The sequence below is a fragment of the Typopeltis vanoorti genome, chromosome 18 (genome assembly GCF_054136105.1).
Source record: "Typopeltis vanoorti isolate ZY-2024b chromosome 18, IOZ_Tvanoo_1.0, whole genome shotgun sequence".
In the NCBI taxonomy this organism is placed as follows: Eukaryota; Metazoa; Arthropoda; class Arachnida; order Uropygi; family Thelyphonidae; genus Typopeltis; species Typopeltis vanoorti.
Window position 1 is genome coordinate 97,524,080 of NC_143566.1, and position 22,033 is coordinate 97,546,112.

A 22,033-nucleotide genomic window follows, 5' to 3' on the forward strand; every position below is an offset into this window, starting at 1 on the left:
AAAAATGTTCATAGTCTTTTTCTCTTTCTGTTAAGGCTCTTTTCCAGAAGTTATACAGCTCTGTATTTCATTTTCAGGATCCTTTTCATCAATCAATGTAACATACATAAAAGTCTTCTTGACTAAATCTTGTTTCCTTTTAGTAGCAATACTCATCAGATCAGGCATCCTTAATACCTATAAATCTTCTTAATCAATATATTTTCTAAACATTCACTTTCAGGAATCCTTAATACTTATAGAACTTCCTTATCAATATTTTCTCTAAGAAAAACATTCACTTTAGAATGTAAGCAACAAGTTCTTCTTTCATTCACAATACTAAATGACAGTCTTAACCTTTTCCACTTTAAAAAAACTTACAGTTTCAAGATTTCCTTTTATTCATTACTTATTCCTCCTTGAAACCTATTATTTCCACTATTCCTTTTTCGGAATACAGCGAGTCAGCCATTCCGAACGCTCTCTTGTTTACAACCGTTACTTGGATACGCAACGCTTTCCTTGTCAGCTGTCAATTACACATCAAATCCTCTCTGGGAGCATGCGCACTCCACAAAAGTCAGAAACTACGCACTGCAATAAAATGGCTGACTCACTGTATCCATTAGCGCTAAGAGAAAGTCTTTCACAAAACACAAAATTCAACATTTTTAAACCACAACAAACTTTCTTATAAGTAACACAAATATTCAGTTTAGTAAGTACATCAATTTTTTTTTTTACTTCTTTACATGTTACTTCTAATATAACATTTTCATAACGAGCACATCACGAGTGCAGACACTGCGTGTATGAAAACAAAACTAACTAGCATAATTAATACGTAAAAATATTCAGAATTTTTAATATGATTATTTTTACAGTTTCATACAGGAGCAAGCAGAGTTAGACATAATTACTGTAAGTTTCTGTAAGCACACACAATTTTTTTTAATGCCACTCTCACCAATAAAAGGTTAGTAATCTATAATATCCAGTACTGTGAGCAAACCACATGCAACATAATTTTGAAACAAACCTCATTATAGAGACTAAACATGGAAAAGAATTAGTTAACTTGTTATTGTAATTGGTGTGTTACAAGCTGATGAACACAAAAATGGGTGAGAAACAGTTAAATAATAAGATGTTATGTTACATCTTGAAAATAACAATCAAGGAAAGAAAGGAATAGCGATGATATTCAAAAATAAATATGAGGATAACTTTCTTGAATGATAGATGATTATGCAGAATGAGGTGGATAAATTTAAAAATGGTTGCCTAAGCAATATGCTCTCTGAATTCATCTCTAGAGGCAATATCTCACCTCATGCCTAGCTTTATCAGTTTCCTGAAATACAATTCAATCAATGTGGTACACAGTTTATAATCTTTTCATTCTAAAATGCATCACTTTACACTTTTTCATATTAAATTGGCACCCATTATCTTTTGCCCATACTATTATCTTATTTAAATCATCTTGTAAGCTCTGTACATCACCTTGATTAACTATTATGCTACCCAATTTTGCAACATCAACTGACAACAAAAACAACTGAATATTTCATTTCAAATTATTTACTATATCATTTATGTATTAATTAAATGGTAGTGGCATAAACACTGAGCCTTGCAGCAGTATATCAGTAGTCACCAGCTTTTTCTGGTTCTTTTCTTCCACATACTGTTGTTTCTCCTATAATGTATGCTTGTAACGTGTGAATTTGTTCATATGTGATTAGATAAATATGGGAATAAAATCACAAAACATGAAATTATGTTAGCTTGTACAAGATTTTTCACAAGGTAACTATGCTGAATGCTACCAAATAGCACTAGGTGAATGTTAAAAATGCCATTTGACTGAATGTAGTGACTGAGGAATATATAAAACACATGCACACATCTCACCCCCCCCTCACTCTTTCCTTAGTATACATACCATGTGTTCTCCAGCATCTGATAAAGCATCTGAAATATAAGTATCCTGGTTATAAGAATCTAAATAATGAATGAAAAAGGAGACCCTTAAGTACTGAGGATGTGCATAAAATGTTTGAAAGAAACAAAAGAACACGATACTGTGTAAGCAATAGGACTATAGGAATCTGCATTACACCATCAAAGTCAATACTGTAAAAATAAAAGAAATTTGTTTAGAAGGAACAGCTGCAATTAGAAAAAGGCCTATTTCTTTTTCTTCATATTAGGAATTCAAGGTCTCTCTCTCTCTGTGTGTGTAAGGAACTTTTCCTTGTCTTCGAAGTCAGGGGAAAAAATGCTACTGATGCCATTCACTCCTATCCATTATCTTTTTCCCTTGTGTGTAACTGTGGCATTCTGCTTTCTTAATTACTTATTCTAGAAATCTCTGAGGTCTTCCACATGCTGTCTCTTACCCATTACCTTTCCTTCAAAAATAATTTTCATAAAATTGCTATGCCTCAGAAGATGTCCTATCCATTTTCCACTATCCTAATGTTTCTATCTTCTTATTTGTTGGAGTACATCCATGTTGGTCACTTTTTTCTGTTCATTTAATTTTCAGTACTCTTTGCTATACAATAACTCAAATGCTTCAATTCTTCTAATTTCTTGTTTTGACAAAGTCTATGCTTCATTTGAATAAAGAGCAATACTCAAAACATACTTTTTATAAATCTTTTTGGTAGTTCCAAATTTATGTTGGAGGAGAAGAGATGTCTCATCTCTGCTAAAGCTTCCTTTGCCCACTGAAATTCATATAAAATCTAATGAAGTGAAATTTCACATGAAATCATATCTCTCTTTTGCATTGAGTGCGAAAGAGACAGTTATCGCCCTCCTAAGTTGTTTCAGTGTTCAAGGAGATCTTAGAAGAGACTAGCAGGTCCACTTATGACGAGAACTTTGGTTTTATTAGTATTTAGTTATATTATATTTTTTAAAATTCTTTCCATAACCTCCAAAACATTCTGAAGTTCTTTTTTCTGAAACAGCAGTTAATGGCCTTACACCAGAGGTCAGGCCAGCAGTTAATGGCTTGACCTCTGGTGTAAAAAAAAAATCCTTACTACATCAAAGCTAGAGTCCTATTATTATCTATTAAGTTACAAATTAAATTAAGCTGGAGAGCAACATGTTCACACAAAAAAATTACTTATATAAATATACATATAGATTACAACATGCCAGCATGGATAGAGGCCGATAAAAGCTGAAAATTGTTTAAAGTCCTAAAGTCAGGATTTGCTAGAAAACTAAGTTGGCTGAATGTGTGCCATCCAAATTTTTGGGATTTTTCTGCCACCATTTTTGTTAAGTTAGGGTGGTTAATCAAAATTCAATGACTCCAAGGACTCAATATATATATATATATATATATATATATATATATATAAAACTCATATCACCACCCATTGCAAAAACTTGGAGTCATTAACACACTCAAAAACAGAGCTATAACAATTTGCTCTAATGAACAAGCTCTTAAATAAGAACTAAAAATTATCAACAATGGCCACAGCAAAAATACTATTAATAAAGGTCTTCATAAAACTTCATCAAAAAATAATATAATTACAGTAAAACCATAGCTATCCCATACATTAAAGGATTATCAGAAAGAAAAAAAAAAAAGAATTCTAAACCATTATAATCTTAATGCCACTTTTAAACTACCTTTAAAATTAAAAAACATATTCAACTCCTCTAAGGATCCTCTCTCCCCCCCCCCCCCAAGGCACACCCTGGAGTTTATTGCAACTAGTGCACCTGTAACTTACCGTATACTGGGGAAACTGGAATCCCTATCCATAAAAAAGAACACACACGACACATTAAATTTAACAATTTTGGAGAAGAAAGCCTCTCAGATCACATTCTTAACACCCTACCAAATTGATTGGAAAAGTACTTGTTCTTTACATCATACAAAAACCTTTTTGTTTTTGTATGATGTTTTTTAATAATTGTTAAGATTAACCACCCTATCTTAACAATAATGATGGCATAAAAATCCCCAAAATTTGGATGGCACACATTCAGCCAACTTAGTTTTCAAGCAAACCCTTACTTTAGGACTAAGTAATTTTAAGATTTTATCGGCCTCTATCCATACTGGTATGTTGTAATCTATATATATACTTAAATAAGTAATTTTTTTTAGTGTGTGAAGATGTTGCTCTCCAGTTTAATTTAATTTGTAACCTAATAGATAATAATAATATTTTTTACACCAGAGGTCAGACCAATAGTTGTAACGGTTGGTCAGTAACTTTAGCATACCATGTAGATTGTACTGCAGCTTGTTTCTTTGTGTGTGTATATATATATACACACTCCAGATGCTGACCTTAAAGTACACCAACCGAATTTAAATAGAAATGACTGTATGTTACTCTCAAAGATCTGGGAGACTTTTATCTTATGTAAAAAAACATTTATCTTAATAGATTAAATTTGTTATTTCTATTATTTCCTAGCACATAGTAACAATTGTATTTTAATAGGTGATCCACCAAATGTTTGCCTGTATTCCATTCCTATTACTTACAGACACTGAAGATGTACTATTAATTTTAGTACGAAATATCTGTCTTTTTACTAATTAAAGATTTCACTGTGGTTTTTACGTGTTACTTTATTATTTAATTACTATGACACAGGTTCCACTAAAAATCTGACCTTAATGTGAAGGTCAAAACGTCAAGTGTTTATTTTGGTTTATATTAAACTAAAGTTTTACTCTAACGTGGCAGTTGTACTCATAATTTTCATGATGTATTCTGATCACTGTGTAGGCATGAAGTAAAGGAGACATTTCTCCAATGTTTGAGCCTATGGTCCCATTCTACAAAGGAGAAAGTGAATAATAGATGTACAGAAATGTTATAAGAAAATCTGATGCAAAGAGGAAAACTAATTACGGTAAATGAAAATATGAAACTGCCACTACTTTAGCTGCCTATATCTACATTATTAGAAGAAACACACGTATAAACCACAGTGAAAATTATATAATTGTAAATATTTCATCCTAAGTATCTTAGGACATCATCAGTACAGTAGTTAAACAAATATAGGAATAACATACAGTTAGGGCGCATGAATACAATAGAATCTCATGAAACGTGCATAACGTGCTAAAGTAGTAAAAAAAAAAAAAAATAAAAAAAAAAAAATAATTATTTAACACAATTTTGTATGATAATTTCCCATACTTTAGGAATAGTAAGAACGTCGTTGCGGTTTAGGTTTGGTCTGTGTAGTAGGGCTTCAGAACTTTCTTTGTATAAACGTTCATGTTTAAATAAAGATCTATGTAAAAGTTTAGCCTTTTCCCAATGGATCCTATGGTTTAGATTTTCAATTCCGTGTTGAGAGAGGCCAGATTTCTGTGGTTTAAGAAGACGAATGTGGTCTTGATGTTCCGAGATGCGTTTCTGAACAGACCTACCTGTCTGTCCAAAGTAGGATAATTTGCATGAGCATGGAATCTCATAAACACCAGGTAACATCAAGGGTGAGAATTTGTCCTTAGGAGAAGGTAGTAAGTTGTAAATTTGGTTGATAGGTTTGTAAGTAGTGGCAAAATTGTATTTCTTCATAATTTTAGAAAGACGTTCTGAGATGCCTTTAACATAAGGTATGGGAATCCTAATCACTTCTTCCTGTCTGGTTTGATGTATGCAGAAGTGACTGATGATTTTTTGAGTTGTTTTGGGATTATATCCATTTAGGATGGCTGTATTTTTGATAACTTCTAATTCCTGGTTTAAAGATTCTTCAGAGGAGCAGAATATCTACGTTAGCTTAGCCTACCTCTACTGACGAGACAACGATAAAGGTTGAAACCAGTCTGGAAAGTGATCCTTCCTATAATGCATGGCCAAATTCCAAATCAACCCATCAACCAAATTCACAATTTGCTACCTTCTCCAAAAGAGAAACTCTCACCAATGATGCTACCTGGCATATACCAAGTACCATGTTTGCATAACTTGTATTACTATGGACAAACAGGATGACCTATAAATAAAAGTATCTCTGAACATCAAGACTACGAGGGTTGTTCGATGGTCTCACGCTGGTAGTGATGAATCCATGTTTTGTCCACTGTTACGAAACGATGCAAAAATTCCTCTGGATTCCGTTGATACAGCATCAAGCTGTCCTTGCAACAGTTCATACATTGATGCTTTTGATCCAGTGTGAGCAATGCAGCACCCATCTTGCTAATAGTTTTCTCACATGTAAATGTTCATGTAAAATATTATGTACACAGTCATTTGAGATGCCTGTGTACATAATAATATCGTTCGTTGATAATATCTCTGAAAGAGATATTATCAACGAACAGTTAAAACAAAATAATACAGAAGACAACAGAAAGAAGTTAATAGAATTAACAAAACATAGAAGATGAAATTTCTAACTGCAAGCAAAAAAAAGTGGGAAGAGTTCTGCAATAGACTAGATCCAAGAAAAGACTCACAGTATTGGAACATCATCAGATTATTAAACAACACAACACTCCCAGATATTGATCACTCTTCAATCACAGTCTCCTCAGGAACCAATACAGCAGCAATAAACAAACAGATGGCAAATTTCAACTTGCCAAACATTACTTTAAAGTAAGCAAATTGCAATACAACAAAGAAGACAAAAAAGTGCAGGAAAATTGTAAAACATCTGCTAATACAATCCAGAATCTATCCTTCTGAAGACATCTTTACTCAGGACCTGACAATGACAGAATTAGAAACAGCAATTAGTCAAATTGACCCTGACAAATCACCCAAATCTGAGCTCATCTTTGGACATATGATTAAAAACATGGGAGTAAAAGCCAAAACCCGACTTCTGAAGATATTTAATGCTTCCTGGAATACAGGTAAACTGCCAAAAATCTGGAAAACATCAGTCATCACACCCTTACTAAAATCTAACAAAAAAACCTTAGTGACTGTAAAAGCTACTGTCACTGGAGAGTGCTAGCTTTGACTAGCACTCTCCAGTGACGAACCCAGACGGGGGGCCAAGGGGCCCTGGCTCCCCAAAGAAAAAGGGAAAAAACACTAGAAAATTTTCCAAAAATCTTTTCCTAATTAATAAAATTCATTTTTTTAATTTATGTTGTGTCGTGTCTTCCATTTCTATACTACTTATGAATTAGTGATCATTGCAGATGCTCAGTCAGTCATAGGTTGTATGCGATGCATAGTGTGTATTCTCAAATCGTCTACTTAACTTGCTCCCCCCCTCCTGAAGATTAAACCCTGAGTGCACTACTGGAACTCTCTGTAAACTAAACGAAAGAATAATACATACTAGACTTATGAATTGGCTCTTAGAAAATAACAAGATTCAACTTCTACCAAACTGCATACATGTCTCAAGTATAGAAGATCAATTATTTTATCTTTGCCAATCAGTCATAGATGGATTTCAAGAAAAACCACCAAAGAAGACAACAGCAAATAAAAATTGCATACGATACTGGAATAAGGGGGGACACTTTAATTTGAATTTCAGATTTCATGAAAGGAAAAAAAATGAAAGTAAATTCCATTAATTCTCAACAATCTGAAAAAGTCCTAAATAATTCAATAAAAGGTAAAAAAAAAAAAATGGGCAAAAACCTTAAATTACAGATAAGCCCAGAAAAAACAAAACTGAGCATCTTCTCTACTGGTAGAAAAAACAGACAATTACAACCCTCAAATCAAAATATATAATACCAAAATAGAAGAAATAGCATTTCCAAAATACTTAGGCCTAACATTAGATACTGAACTGAGATTTACAACTCATATAAGAAATATATCTAATAAAGCTCTTAAAAAAGATTAATATCATCAAAAGGCTTTGTGGAAGAAAGTGGAGCGCAAAACCAAAGACACTCAAAACTACATATATGACAAAGTTTATTTATCACTAGGTTTGACTATAATGAATTTAGTTTAATCCTTTATCCCAGTGAGAGCAAACAAAGTTTGCGCCTGAAAATATCTTCAGGACTAAATAAAGTGTTGCACTATCTTATCCCAGTAAGTAGTGCAACACCAAGGCAACTCGTGGCAAAGGTGGAGCAAGCTACCAACACAGCCTAACCCAGTATCTCCCATAATGCAAAACACATTTCCTATGTGGATATGTATACTGTTATGCATTAAGGGATTGGCCATCTACCCAGACTAGTTTCGACCTTTATTGAGGTCTCTTCAGTGGGAGCCAGGCCCAGAGCTGGAGATACCAGGCAGAAGCAGTAGCAAGTCATCTTTACCTATGGGAGTAAAGATGACTTGCTACTGCTTCTGCTTGGTATCTCCAGCTCTGGGCCTGGCTCCCACTGAAGAGACCTCAATAAAGGTCGAAACTAGTCTGGGTAGATGGCCAATCCCTTAATGCATAACAGTATACATATCCACATAGGAAATGTGTTTTGCATTATGGGAGATACTGGGTTAGGCTGTGTTGGTAGCTTGCTCCACCTTTGCCACGAGTTGCCTTGGTGTTGCACTACTTACTGGGATAAGATAGTGCAACACTTTATTTAGTCCTGAAGATATTTTCAGGCGCAAACTTTGTTTGCTCTCACTGGGATAAAGGATTAAACTAAATTCATTATACATATATGACACTCATATGAACAACTATGGAATATGACTCATCAATCTGGGCTCCAGCTTCTACCATCTCTAAAGAAAAACTTGACAGAGTACAATCAAGAGCTGCAAAAATTATTCTAGGTGCAGTCTCATCAATGAATAATTTAAAAGCTCAACAAGAGTATGGGCTTCACATTCTAGAAGACAGAAGAAAACTCTCCACTAACAGAATCAGGAGCCAACCACAGGATCGCATCTCACTCAGGACTTTTGATGCCTGGACAAGAAAATCTAGACTAAAGAAATCATCTACTTTACAATGCGATCATGCAATTTGAAAACAGATTGACTTACAGCACCTTTCCATTCAAATAAGTAAAGAGCCATTCTTTTCCATTATTCTACCAAAAAAACACAATGATAAACTTAAATCTCCTAGAACTTGTTCAAAAATGGATTCACAGCAAGAAAATAAAAGAAAAAGACTTGACACTATACATCACTTAAATAATCTATGCCATGTCATTGCCAACACTGATGGATCATCTGATGAAGCACTCAACCAAGGAGGTTCAGGGGTTTTTCTAACTCTACCTGGAGATGAGGAAACAAAACCACAGCTGGCAAAATAGTTTCAAACTTCACTTGTGAATTAACAGCCACACAAACAGCTCTGAAGTTCTCTCTCTCAAATCCAGTTAAATATTCTAGAAAGAATAACCATCAAAATCTGCACTTGAGGCATTAAAAAAATGGAAAAAAACAAAACTCACATAGGAAATTCATGAACTACTAACAACTTCAAATTTGAAAAATAAGAACTGTACATTACAATGGATGCCAGCCCATGTAAACAGTGAAGGCAATGAGAGCAGACAGACTAGCCAAAGAAGCAAGATACTTACCTCAAAAATTACACCCACTATCACTAACTGATGCTAACTCTGTCATCAAAATAAGATTGGTAAGACAAATTATCAAGAAGAATGAAATCAGTGAAATTAATGAAAACAGAGAAATAAGCATAATCATCACCAGACTAAGGACAGAACATTTTAAAGGCATGAAAATACAGCCAGACGGAGCTATGAAACATGCAAGAACCATCCAGGAGTTGAACTAACACCTGCCCATATCAATTCTTGTCCAGCAATTGCTGCTGCTGTACATAAAACTGACAATAACCCTAGAGAAAAGTTCTACTCCATCAAAGTTCAACAGATCCACTGTCATATCTAGAAGCTTTTCAATGGGCTCGACAACAACAACAATCTTGGTTGAAGTTTCCTCATGATAATTGCATAGCATACACTCATGCTAATCTGCTGATGCATAGCATCCACATCTGAACCCTTATAGCAGCCACCAATAATATATTTTGTCTACTGGCTTCTATCACATACCAGATAACCTGAAATGAACCATCTCTAAAATCAGATCTAAAATCCTCCTTAACTTCTATTTTTGTTGGTTGAAGTTCTTCAAATATCATTAGTAATATCTCCCTCTCTCCTGTCATATTCTCTATATTCCCTCTGAAAATACATCTATTACATTCTATCCCTGTAAACATATCAATTTCTGTCAACCAGTTCTTGCTGAAGCTGATGATGTTTGACCACGTCCAGCTGACCAATGCCAACAGCTTTCCTTTATATCTGACACTTCTAGCATTCACATACATGCAATTCAACTATAACATTTCATACATAATATGAAGAACTGTAGCTATCAAGTTATATCATTTGCAAGAAGTAAGTAGTAAGAATTGCATTAGAAATCTTAAACTACAGATTTCAATTGTTGAAATTTTTATTTATTATTTATTTATTTTTTAAATTTTAACAGAAAGATTAACTTACTTTCCACACGGGCTCCATTGCAGATGACTTTGTTGGAGTAACATTAAAATTCAACATACGCTTCAGGGCCACTAAGAAAACAAAACAGACTGAACTGAACTCAATACTTTTAACTACATATTTATAGTAATTCTAAAAAAACAAAACAACCTGATTAACATTTCATGATTCTATATCTTGTATCACTGTTTTGTATTTGCTTGAAAGGGGAGGGGACAACAAAAAAATATTTAAAGTTAAAAATGGCTTATGGATTTCAAGTAAAAAAAAACAACAAAAACTTAATTCTCAGCATTATGATTATTATAATTATTTTTGGGCACTAATATGGATACCATGTGAGCATTCTCTGATGGACAACGGACTGATCACAGCTCTCCAGGAATTCACCCAGTGAAGAATCACTCACCAACTCCTACCACAGCCCACTTGCTCAAGCATGCTATAAGAAAATCCCAAACCTCATACATGTACTGACCATACTCTTCTTTAGATCTCAAAAAACGCTAAAGAAGTATAGAGTACTTTGTTTTCTCCATTTACCATAAAATGAAAAATCTCCCCTCTATCCATACTATAAAATTATCATTATTATTATTATTCATGACACCTCCAAGGAGTCCGAAGACTCATCACGGGAGGACACCTACAACTGTCTCAACTACTATACCGAACATCTACTACAAATCGTCTCCATCAATGCCATCTACCGCCCACCTCCACCACTACCACAACTAGTATTTTTTGTCTGTAAATTGCGTGTGTTCTGAAGGGCCGATTTGTCTGTATGTGGGATGAAAAACCCGAGTTTCCGGGAGAAAAAACCCTGCCACCTCCATATGAGATTGGCTAACTCACTTTCGATTGAAATCGTACTAACCTGTTTCTATCATACACCCTCTCCTCCATTTACCAGAAACTAAGTTTGTAATGTGTCGGTCTATCCTTATATTTTCAAGGGCCAAGTCTTGGATTCTTGTCCCTGAATCCTGTCTTGCAAGGTCACCATGTCTGAACATTTTTTTCCCTTTTTCAATGAACTTCATATATTTTTGTAATGATAATTTTCATTGCAGTCATAATAATTCCATTTTTTTTGGCTCAAAAATATGAACCTGAGATTTTATTTCAATATCTTAAAAAAAAAAAAAATTCATTCTTGAGATTCAACAGTGGAGGGTTCCACTGTTGAAGATGAAATCTGAGCAGAACCTTGCTCAGAATATACATTGCAAAATAAAGAACTAGGCATTAGGCATGCATTCTCAAATTTTAAAATATGGATCAAATTTCAGTCTGTGCATGATAATTCCCCCTGCTTTGATCCCCCCCCCTTTTTTTTAATCAGACTTATATCAACATTTCGATATTTATGTTATTATAATCTTCCTCTTAACTATTAAGCACAGTCATTAGTGCTATTGATTTCAAGACAATTACATAATCATTATTATTATGGGCAACTCTAAGGAGTCTTTAGACACTCCTTCGATGTCAAGAACTATTCAGCATTCACACAGTATCTATCATACTTTGCTTTGAACTCATTCACAGTCATGGCACCCACAACAGACTCTGGCAGTTTATTCTACTCATTCACTACTCTCCAAGTAAAAAAACCTAGTTTTAACACCCTTGCTCAGTTTTCATGGAAAGCCTCTAGTTCTCCCATCATCACACCTGTTCTGAAAAATTTCCCCTGAGTTAATCTTTTAAAAACCCCTCAGTAATCTGAATGTCTCAATGATATTACCCTTATCTGCCTAAAAACCAATTTCTGTAACCCAAAAATCTTCAACCTGTTCTCGTAAGGTTCGTTCCATAGACCAGCTATATCTTGTTCACTCACCTCTGGATCCTCTCTACCTCTTCCCCATCACCAAGAAACCCTGGCACCCAAATCTGTGCACAGTAGTCAAGATGGAGTCTTATGAAGGCTTGATAAAAAGGAACAATAACCTGCTTGTTTCTGCTCGTAGTATTCTTCAGTAACCATGTGATCTAATGAAGTGCTTCAGCCATTTTTGCTATGTGCCCCCTAAACGTTAACTCCTTATTCACTAACACTCCCAAGTTTCTGGCTTCATAAATTTCCTGGAGTATGGTTTCACCAATGTGGTATACTGCTGATAATCTTTTCACTCCAAAATGCATAACTTTACACTTTGCCACATTAAACTGGCATTCATTCTCCTTAGCTCAGTATGCCAATCTATCCAAATCATCCTGCAAAATTTTGACATCATATGTATTCACTATTGCTCTACCCAATTTTGCATCATTAGCAAATAACTCAACAGTTCCTCCCAGATCCTTTCCTATATCATTAATGCACAAAGTAAATAGCAGAACAGAACAGAACCCTGCAGCACACCACTAGTCACAGGCCTTCTTGTGGACTCTACACACCACCCTCTTATTTATCTCACCAACCCTATATCATCCCTATGTGCTGCAGTTTACTGATTAGAATTCCATGTGGTATCCTGTCAAAGGCCAGCAGTATCACTGTCAACCCATTACCCTCATCCAATTCAGCAGTCACTGTATTATAAAACATGAGCAAGTTACTGAGGCATGATCTACCCTTCACAAAACCATGCTTCCCCCCCCCACACACACACACAGTATCCCATTTCTACCTATCCATTCCTGTATTTTGCTCTTGACCAACTTCTTCAATACTTCGACAATGACTCCTGATATGTTGATCGGTCAGTAATTTGCAACAGCAGTCTTGGAGCCTCCATTTTACACAAATTATGGACTCTACAACCGTGTCATAAATAACTATTTTAATTTCCCAACATTTTGACCTTCATATTAAGGTCATCATCTGGAGTATATATATATATACAGAGACAAGCTAAATTACATTTCACACATGCTGAAGAGACTGATTTGATCAACAGTTATTCTATTGGCTTGACGTCTAGTGAATATAAAATAAAATTACAATAAATAAATGAAATAAAATAAATTAACTACATCAAAGCTTTATTCTATTTAAGACAAAACCATAGAAACATTCTTCCATATAGATAGTTTCGTTACAGTAAAAATGATGTCCTAATTTACCACGACAATTGTTATATTAGACTTTAGGATCCTGGATTACCTATGATCCTATTTATAATTAACTGTTAGGGAGAAAGGTTAAATGGGTAGAATATGTGCCTTCCATATGCTTGGGATTTTTAGACCATCATTATTGTTAAGATTAGGGTGATTGATAATAATCTTACAGGCCTCCTTAAATTTACGTTCATACCATGTTTTGGTATGATGTAAACAACAAGTGCTTTTCCAGTCAATTCTATGTAAAATGTTCAGGGCATGATCAGAAAGACCAGTTTGACCATAGTTATTATATTTAATGTGTTGTTTATGTTCCTTTTTTTTTCTGATAGAAATGGTGTGTCCTGTTTTCCCTATATAGGGCAAATTACAGGCACAATGAATGCAGCATACTCCAGGGTGGGCCAGCAGAGGGAGTGAATTCTTGGATGAGATGAGTAAGTTCTTTAATTTTGAAGGAGGTTTAAAGGTGGCTTTAAGATTGTATTTTTGTAGTATTCTGTTTATTTTGTCTGATATCCCTTTAATGTATGGAATGACTACAATTTTATTGTAGTCTTATTTATTTTTGTTTTTAAATGAGGTCTTGTACAGAATTTTGTTGTAGTATTCTGGCTGTAAAAAGTTTTTTAGGAAGATATTACTGTTAACTTTTAATTCAACTTTAAGTGCTTGTTCATTGGAGCAAATTTTCAAAGCTCAGTTTTTTAGTGTATTAATGACCTCTAGTTTTTGTGTTGGGTGGTGGTTGGAGTTTTTGTATATATATTGGCCAGTATGTGTCGGTTTCTGGTAAACAGTGAAGGAAATACTGAGAGAAGAAAGACGTGTATCTAGAAATGGAAGTGTGTTCTGCTTTTCAATCTCAGCTGTGAAGTGTATGCATTTGTGTTGTTTGTTTAGGTGGCTGAGGAAAGCGTCTAATGTCTGGATGCCATGGGGCCAGATAGCAAAAACACCATCAACGTATCTAAGCCAGACTTTGGGTTTTAAAGGAGAGGAATCTAGAGCATGTTGTTGCTCAAAATATTCTATGTAAAAGTTAGCAATGGGGGGGGGGGGTAATGGTGAGCCCATGGCTATACCTTCTTTTTGTAGGTAGAAAGTGTTTTGCCACACAAAATAGCCAGAACATAGTACATGTACAAAGAGCACTGTGATATCGGGAGGGAATTTGTAGTGTAAAAAGATTGTGCCATTGATTGGGACATTTGTGAAGAGATGCCAAAACTGACTAATAAATCATCCTTTTCCAGTGTGATGGCTTGGATTTTGTTTAAAAAGTGTTGTGTTTTTAATATAGGGTGGGGAATGACCTACCAACTCCTTGAGGGTTGACGCTAGTTTCTTGGCTAGGTGATAATTGGAGCTGTCTATTCCCTTCAACTATCAGACAGAGCGGTGTGTTTTGTTTGTGAATCTTTGGTAGACCATAAATTCTCGGGGAACGAGCGTAGTGTGGAATTAAGTTTTTAACGGTATCATCGGGCCATGTGGTGACTGAAAATCAGTCACCACATGGTGGGAAAGTAAAATAATTATTTATAATACAGTTGTAGAGTCCATAATTTGTGTAAAATGAATGCTGATCACCATGTAACACTAAAGGAAAGGAGTCTTGGAGCTTGTTTATGCAATGGAACTATTTTTCCTCTCTTTCCACCCCCTCGGGACTAACCCAGAGCTGAGACTTAGATTGAACAATATGGTCAAGGGCACTGACAATTCCTTTGCTGCTTCATGTAAGACTCGAGCTGGTATACCATCCAATCCCACAGACGTATTCACATTAAGGTTCTGTAATATGCTATTCACCCTCCATTTCATCTCAGTTCCTGTATAAGCCATCGGTTCTCTCATTCCTGCAATTCACCGACTAGATGATATACTCTTGCAAAGTGTTCACTTAGTAATTCTACTATTTTGACTGATTCAGTTACTTTCCTACCATCGGCATTCCTTTATTCTGCCACATACATTATTTCTTTTATGTGCAGCATATCAAAAGAACTGTTTGGGATTCTCTTTAGCCTGCATTGCTAACTTCCTTTCATAATCTGCTTTTTCTTTTCTTACCACACTAGTTATCCTTCTGGCCTGTGGCTTGTACTGTAAAGGTGATCTTAAATTCCCTCCACAATTGTTTCTTTTTTTTCCAGCTCCTCCATTTAACTTCCGCTTGATTTACTCTCCTGACTTGAAGTATGCAGTCAGCCATTACCTCAAACACTCCTTTACCACTTCCCATGCACTATCCACATCCAGCCCTTGCAGTTTTACATGCCATGGCACTGATCAAAGCACTCTCCTAAGCTTGTCATACTTACCAGTCTGGTAATTCCACATATACTGTCATAACTGAAAATTCTGCACATTTAGCCACCTCCCAGGTCAAGACTATATGATCACTCTCACCAATTGGTGGTAACATGGTCATATTTGTTACAGACATCATTTACATCGTTTAAATACATCATCTTTATGTATTTTTTTTTATCTTTTTGCTTATCTTATAGAATTTTTCCATTATCTTTGTTTTTGGATCCAATCATACACTGGCTGCATTTTCCAATTTTTTCTGATTTGTGCATTCTTATTTGCTTTTGCTACATTAAAGAAATGTTGTCAATGTGTTCCTGTTTAATGATGACATCAAAAGTTCTATTTGCATGAAGAATAAACTATCATCTGACTTATTTCTTCTCTTCCTACATTAACTACAGTCATAGAAAGAAATGGAAATCCACATAGTTCCCTGATTTATGTATTGGAGTTAACTTCACCAGAACAAGACTTGAGTGTAAAGATTATCATTGCCTCATAACAGACAAAGGATTCTTATTATCCACTTGTACACGGGAGAAAATGTTGCTAGATGGAAGTGCAGTGTGTGTGATGCAAGCAAAAGAGATCAGAAGTAAGAGAAGAAGTGAAAGATCAGGAGAGTGGTATTGAAGAGACAAAAGTGCTTAGCAATGGAAACAGTAGTAGTGTGAGAGACGAAGAGAGAACGAGAATGCAAGAGGAACGGGGAAATGGGGAGAGCCCGGGTGGACAGTGAGGCATGGCATAGGAAGAGTGGATGTTGAAAGTAGTAGTAGTGAATGTATGTTTGAGTTGAGAATGGGTAGGAGAATGGCTTGGGTAGGACTAGTTTTATAGACTTAAAAGTGAACTGCTATGTTTATTCACAAATGCCAGAAGTATCAGAAATAAGGGAGATGAAACGGTTTTACTGATTGAGTTTATTAAACTCCCAAATCACTGGAATAAGTGAAACATGGTTTAATGAAGATGATATCCTAACAGGAATAGAAATGGAAGGATCCAGTGTTTTTCATGAGGATAGAAAGGACAAGAAGGGATGGAGAGTGCTGCTGATAATAGCATGGGAATTATGTCCACATAAGGTAGACATGAAAGAGGGAAATAGTAGCAATCATAAAGAAATGTATAAATAAACAACTTTGGTGAACAAAGAAAGGGTGATTATTATGGGCAATTTTAATTATGGCAGTATAGACTGGAATGAAAAGACAGCATTTGGGAATAAGGAAAATGAATTGCTTGAGTTCTTGAGAAACAACTATCTCAGGTAGCATGTAGAGCAGGCCACATGAGGATAGAGAGTTTTAGATCTGATCATTTCATCAGATTTAATTCTGATTGGGGTTTCACACTTTTCTCAGTTGGTGAAGTGATAATGAACTGACCACCTAGGTTGTGGCTAGCCATATGCAAACTTTTGTAAGGAAAGGATATACGTGAAAGTACAAGGATTATGATAAGCTTAAGAAACAGTCTGAAGTTATAGCATGTAATGAGGAGTTGAGCAGTAAGAAAATAAATGCTGCTTGGGAAATGACAAAGAAATACATAGCAGCATCAATGTGCAAATGGATGAATGAGGGACTTAAGCATGAAATCTGGTAAAAGAATGCACTTTGGCAGTACAGGATGAATAATGGTAATACTCAGTTACATGAAGAGTATAAAGAACAAGCCAGGTAAGTGACTCAGTAAGGACAATAAAAGTGCAATATGAATAGAAATTAGCAAATTAGGTAAAGAGAAACCCTAGATAGTTTTTTAGATATGTGGCAAATAGAAGGAAGAATATTAATGGTAAGATGATGATAATGGACGAAAATGATAGAATGGTAACTGCTACAGAAGACAATGATGTATTTAGTGATCAACTTATAAGTGTTTCATCCTCATCAGGTTAAAATCATGAGAGACTTAAGTGTAGAGGATGGCTTAATTGTGAGTAAGCAGGAGATATTTCAGGAAATAAATAACCTAGATGTTAATAAAGCAATAGGATTTAATGAAATATCACCACACATCTTAATAGATTGTTCCAGGGAATTGACAGTAGCATTGGTATGCCTTTGAATAAGTCTTACAAAAGTACAGGTTCCAAGGGAGTGAGTGAAAAGAAGGTAAAACTGGTCCACTGTATAAAGGTGGTGATAAGGCATTGGCTACAGATTATAGGCCAGTCTGTATATCTGGAGTTGTGGTGAAGGTGCTAGAGAGATTGGTGAGAAGTAGGATGCAGAAATGGGTTGATAACAACAGTATTCTTTGTGGTTATCACCATGGGTTTGTTAAAGGGAGATCATGTTTTACTAACTTACTCATGTACTATAACAAGGTGACAAATACCTTGAATAGGGGAGATGCATATACAGTTGTATTAGATTTTGCATAGATTTTGATGGACTGCCACACAACAAACTGTTAAATAAATTGAAACAGATGGGATTGGATAATAGACTTTTCGGCTGGATCAGTGACTGGCTGTCAGACACGTACCAAAAAGTTGTATATAGGGGTGCAGTGTACCTAAACACTAGTGGTGTGCCACAGGGGTTAGTTTCGGTACCACTGTTGTTCAATTTGTATATTAATGACATTGGGATGAATTTAACTGATGATATGCAGCTTCAGATGATGTAAAATTGGAGAGTGAGAGAAATGCAGAGTCAATCAGATGTTATGGCCTTACAGGGGGGACTTGAAGAGTTACATGAATGGGCAAGTAAGTGGAACTATTAGTTCACGGTTGCAAAGCGTAAGGTTTTGAAATATGATAAGCAATGGTTGGGATGCAATATATACACTTGGTGGGAGGAACTTTAAAGGAGGTAGAGGAGATGAGAGATCTGGGAGTGGTGGTGGACAAAGCCCTGAAATTCAGGGGCCACATTACATAAGTTATGAAGATATCACATCGGATAATGGCAATGATATGGAGGATCCTGGCATACAGAAGTAGAGGTTATGATGCCATTGTATAAGTGTAACGATATGCTGTCTGCTGCGTTATTGTAATATCTTCTTTTATTCTTTATTACTAATTAGCAGTGTGCGCTTTTCCTCTCGTAACCTTTCTCACTTAGTCAACTGCATATTATGTTTATCCACCTTCCATATTTACTAGTCGTATGCCTATGAACACTGGAAAATTTATTTGTTAGACTGCGGCATCCAATATATCAATATTCGGCATAAGACTCAATAAAACGTCCGGTATATCTCTCTCTCTTACTAGCATAAATTCCTTCGACAAAGTTTACATGAACAGTTGTGGTTCTTAAGTAATTAAACTGCGCTTTTAATGCCTTAGTTGTTTCCTGCTCATAAGTCCGATTATTTTTAGAAACAGTGCATTGTAAGATAAAGGATCAAGCAGCACTCTTTTAACAAATAATTAAAACATTTATTTACGTTAATATGAAATATACAGGAATCAAACAACAGGGAGATTGCTTTCTCTACCCATCTATAAAATCTTTAGCATAAAATTAGAACCCTTTACTACAACACTAAATAATCTCTTTAACTCAAAAACTTTACTCTCTGCTTACAAATTCAACTTATTAAACTTCTAGTTTACTTGCAAAGAGGTTAGCTAACTCTCTGCTAAGTTATTTTTACAAATTTGATATTAACTTCTAACATGCCAATCGACTCTTTTATGGACACTTCTTATTACTATTAAACTAATTCTTAACAGTCCATATATAACATATCCCCTAGATCAGGGGTTCTCAACTTTTTCCAGTGGCATACCACTATATTTAATTCAAGATACTAGATGTACCAGTGAGGCAATGGTACGCATATCATAGGTTGAGAATTCCTACCCTAGATTATAAGAGAAAATATACAAAAGGATGGCACTTACAGAGGCTCTGTATTGCACATTCAGTCAAGAGTCTTACACTAAAGTCTTTATGGCATTTCTTTCATCTCAGATCTTAAACTTCCTTCAGGAGTGTCTTGCTTCAGCGGAATCAAGACAGGATATTGGCAGGCTTTTGGACTGCAATCTGCGGTACTCGAATAGCACATGCAAGAGGTTTCAGCATACGGCAAATTCTCCTCTGGATCCTACTCTTCGGGAACTTCTGCTACTAATTGCGATGACCATAACTGCTGCTGACTGGCTCTCTTCGCACTTCGCCTTGCTCTATCAGCAACTGGATCTCACCTGTCCTCTTTTCTCTGCTGCCACTGCTCTGGTTCCGACTGGCTCTCCTCTCGATGATCGGCTCAGTCCTCTTTTATTTTGCGATCTTGGGATCTTGCACTAAGGGTAGTAAACCCTGAAGAATTCGGCTGACTCTTTCATCTTCTTTTAAGTTTGACTCACTCTTTGTTCTCCTCCGTGCACTCTTTTGATCATATTTTGCCAGAAAACGGAAACTTCTCTAAACCTAGTGGCCCTCTTTGATATTTTCCTTGTCTTGTTGGGCAGCGGAAACTTCTCTAAAACTAGCTTTGAAGGTGTTCATTCACAGAGCTCGTAAACAACTTTCTCATACGCATAACTGTTTTCTTGTGCTCTCATATAGAGCTATACACAAAGTTCTGATGGCAAAGCATTGCCTTTGTTTTTTTGTTAAAACAGTAAATACAGTCACTTCCCATAGGGTTAACTACATTAATATTTAGCAAAATATACATAGAAACAAACAAGGTTATTTACAGTTCTCATGAGACTTGACCTATGCAAAAATCGATGTAAAGCACTTTGGTATTTTTAAGCAACATCGAATTTTACATAAGGATTTGATCAGGCCTCATATGGATTATTGTGCACAGATATGGTCACTGGATTTGCATCGTGATGATACTTCATGGTGATGTTAGAAAGGGTCCAGAGAAGATTCACAAAGGTGGTGAGCAGTCTTTATAATGTGGAGTAGGAAGACAGAGTGAGAGAATGTAAACTGCAAAGCCTTGTGAATAGCAGGAGGGGGATATGATTGAGACATAAAGCTAGTCAGGGATTGTTATTGGGTTGACATGGGAGAGGGGGGGGGGGTAGAACAATACAGTTTCCATCCCTGGAAACTGTATAAGGAGAGTGTGAGCAGAGGAATGAGTAGCAGGTTCTTTACATGGAAAGTGGTTGGCGAGTGGAATGCATTGCCTGAGTGTGTTGTGAATGTAGACACACTGAATCAGTTTAAGGCATGGTTTGACGAGCTTTGTGGAATAGTGTGTACCTCCCACGATGACTCTCTGACTCCATGGAGATCAGATGCTAATAATAACAATAAATTAAACTTAACTTTATTATTCATACCCACTTATTTACATATATACATGTGTACATCTACATTGTAATCTTATGAACAATGAAACTTTACAATTTTACAATTCTGTACTAACCATCTGTACAATTTGGTACAATAATTTTGTATCACTTTACTTTCACTTTTTATTACTTCTGAGAAAAATGACACATATTTCATAATATTTAGGCAACAGTACTATAATTTCTTACATTATACGTTTACTCTTAATATCTTTATAATTTGAACCGGCCACTCAGGCTCCAAAAGCTAGATAGGATAAAGGCCTCGCCTACTCCCTATTAGGGAATAAAAGGTGTTAGCCGATTTTTTTTTTTTTTTTTAAATGTTATGAGGATAGGACTGACATCTTTGAGACATTTAAATGTTGATAAGTATTTCCAGGATTGGCATGGGGGTGGGGATTTTTCATATTGTAGAACATGGATAGGAAGCCATTCCTGAAAGTTGTGAAAGGAGGTGGTGAGTGGAAGGGTGAGAAGTGACTTTTTTTTTTTTTTGCATGGAGGGTTGTTGAACCATGGAATTTCCTGATAGTGATGAATGGGTTTAAGGAGTGATATAATAGACTTTGTGTTATCTAAGATGGACCTCCTGTGATGAGAGCATCTTCAGAGCACAAAGAACAGTTTGTTGCAGCAACAGTTAGTAAAGAGCTGCACCAGTTTAAAAAATTCTAACCAGCTCTTTACTTTAGTTCCTTGTGAAGTTCTGATTGGTGCCATCTATTGTTGAATAAGGAGAGAAAGAGAGACTGTTTTTGGAATCGGCAGCAGCTTTAAAACATTTCTCAAACCTCAACAAATATGGCTATATTAATTTGCCAAAAACTTAGGAGAGCCCTGAAGATGCTAGATACACCACCAGCAAAATCTCAACAAATAATTATTATTATTAT

At 35.5% G+C, this 22,033-nt stretch overlaps 1 protein-coding gene across 1 annotated transcript in view; it reads right to left on the reverse strand.

Annotated features, from left to right (window-relative positions):
* The window catches only part of Slh (sec1 family domain containing Slh), a 349,840-nt gene that overhangs the window by 324,287 nt on the left and 3,520 nt on the right, over positions 1-22,033 (reverse strand). The window contains exon 2 of the mRNA XM_090408533.1: positions 10,445-10,515. Coding sequence (XP_090264659.1) covers positions 10,445-10,515 — 71 coding nt within the window. The remainder of the gene's footprint in view (positions 1-10,444; positions 10,516-22,033) is intronic.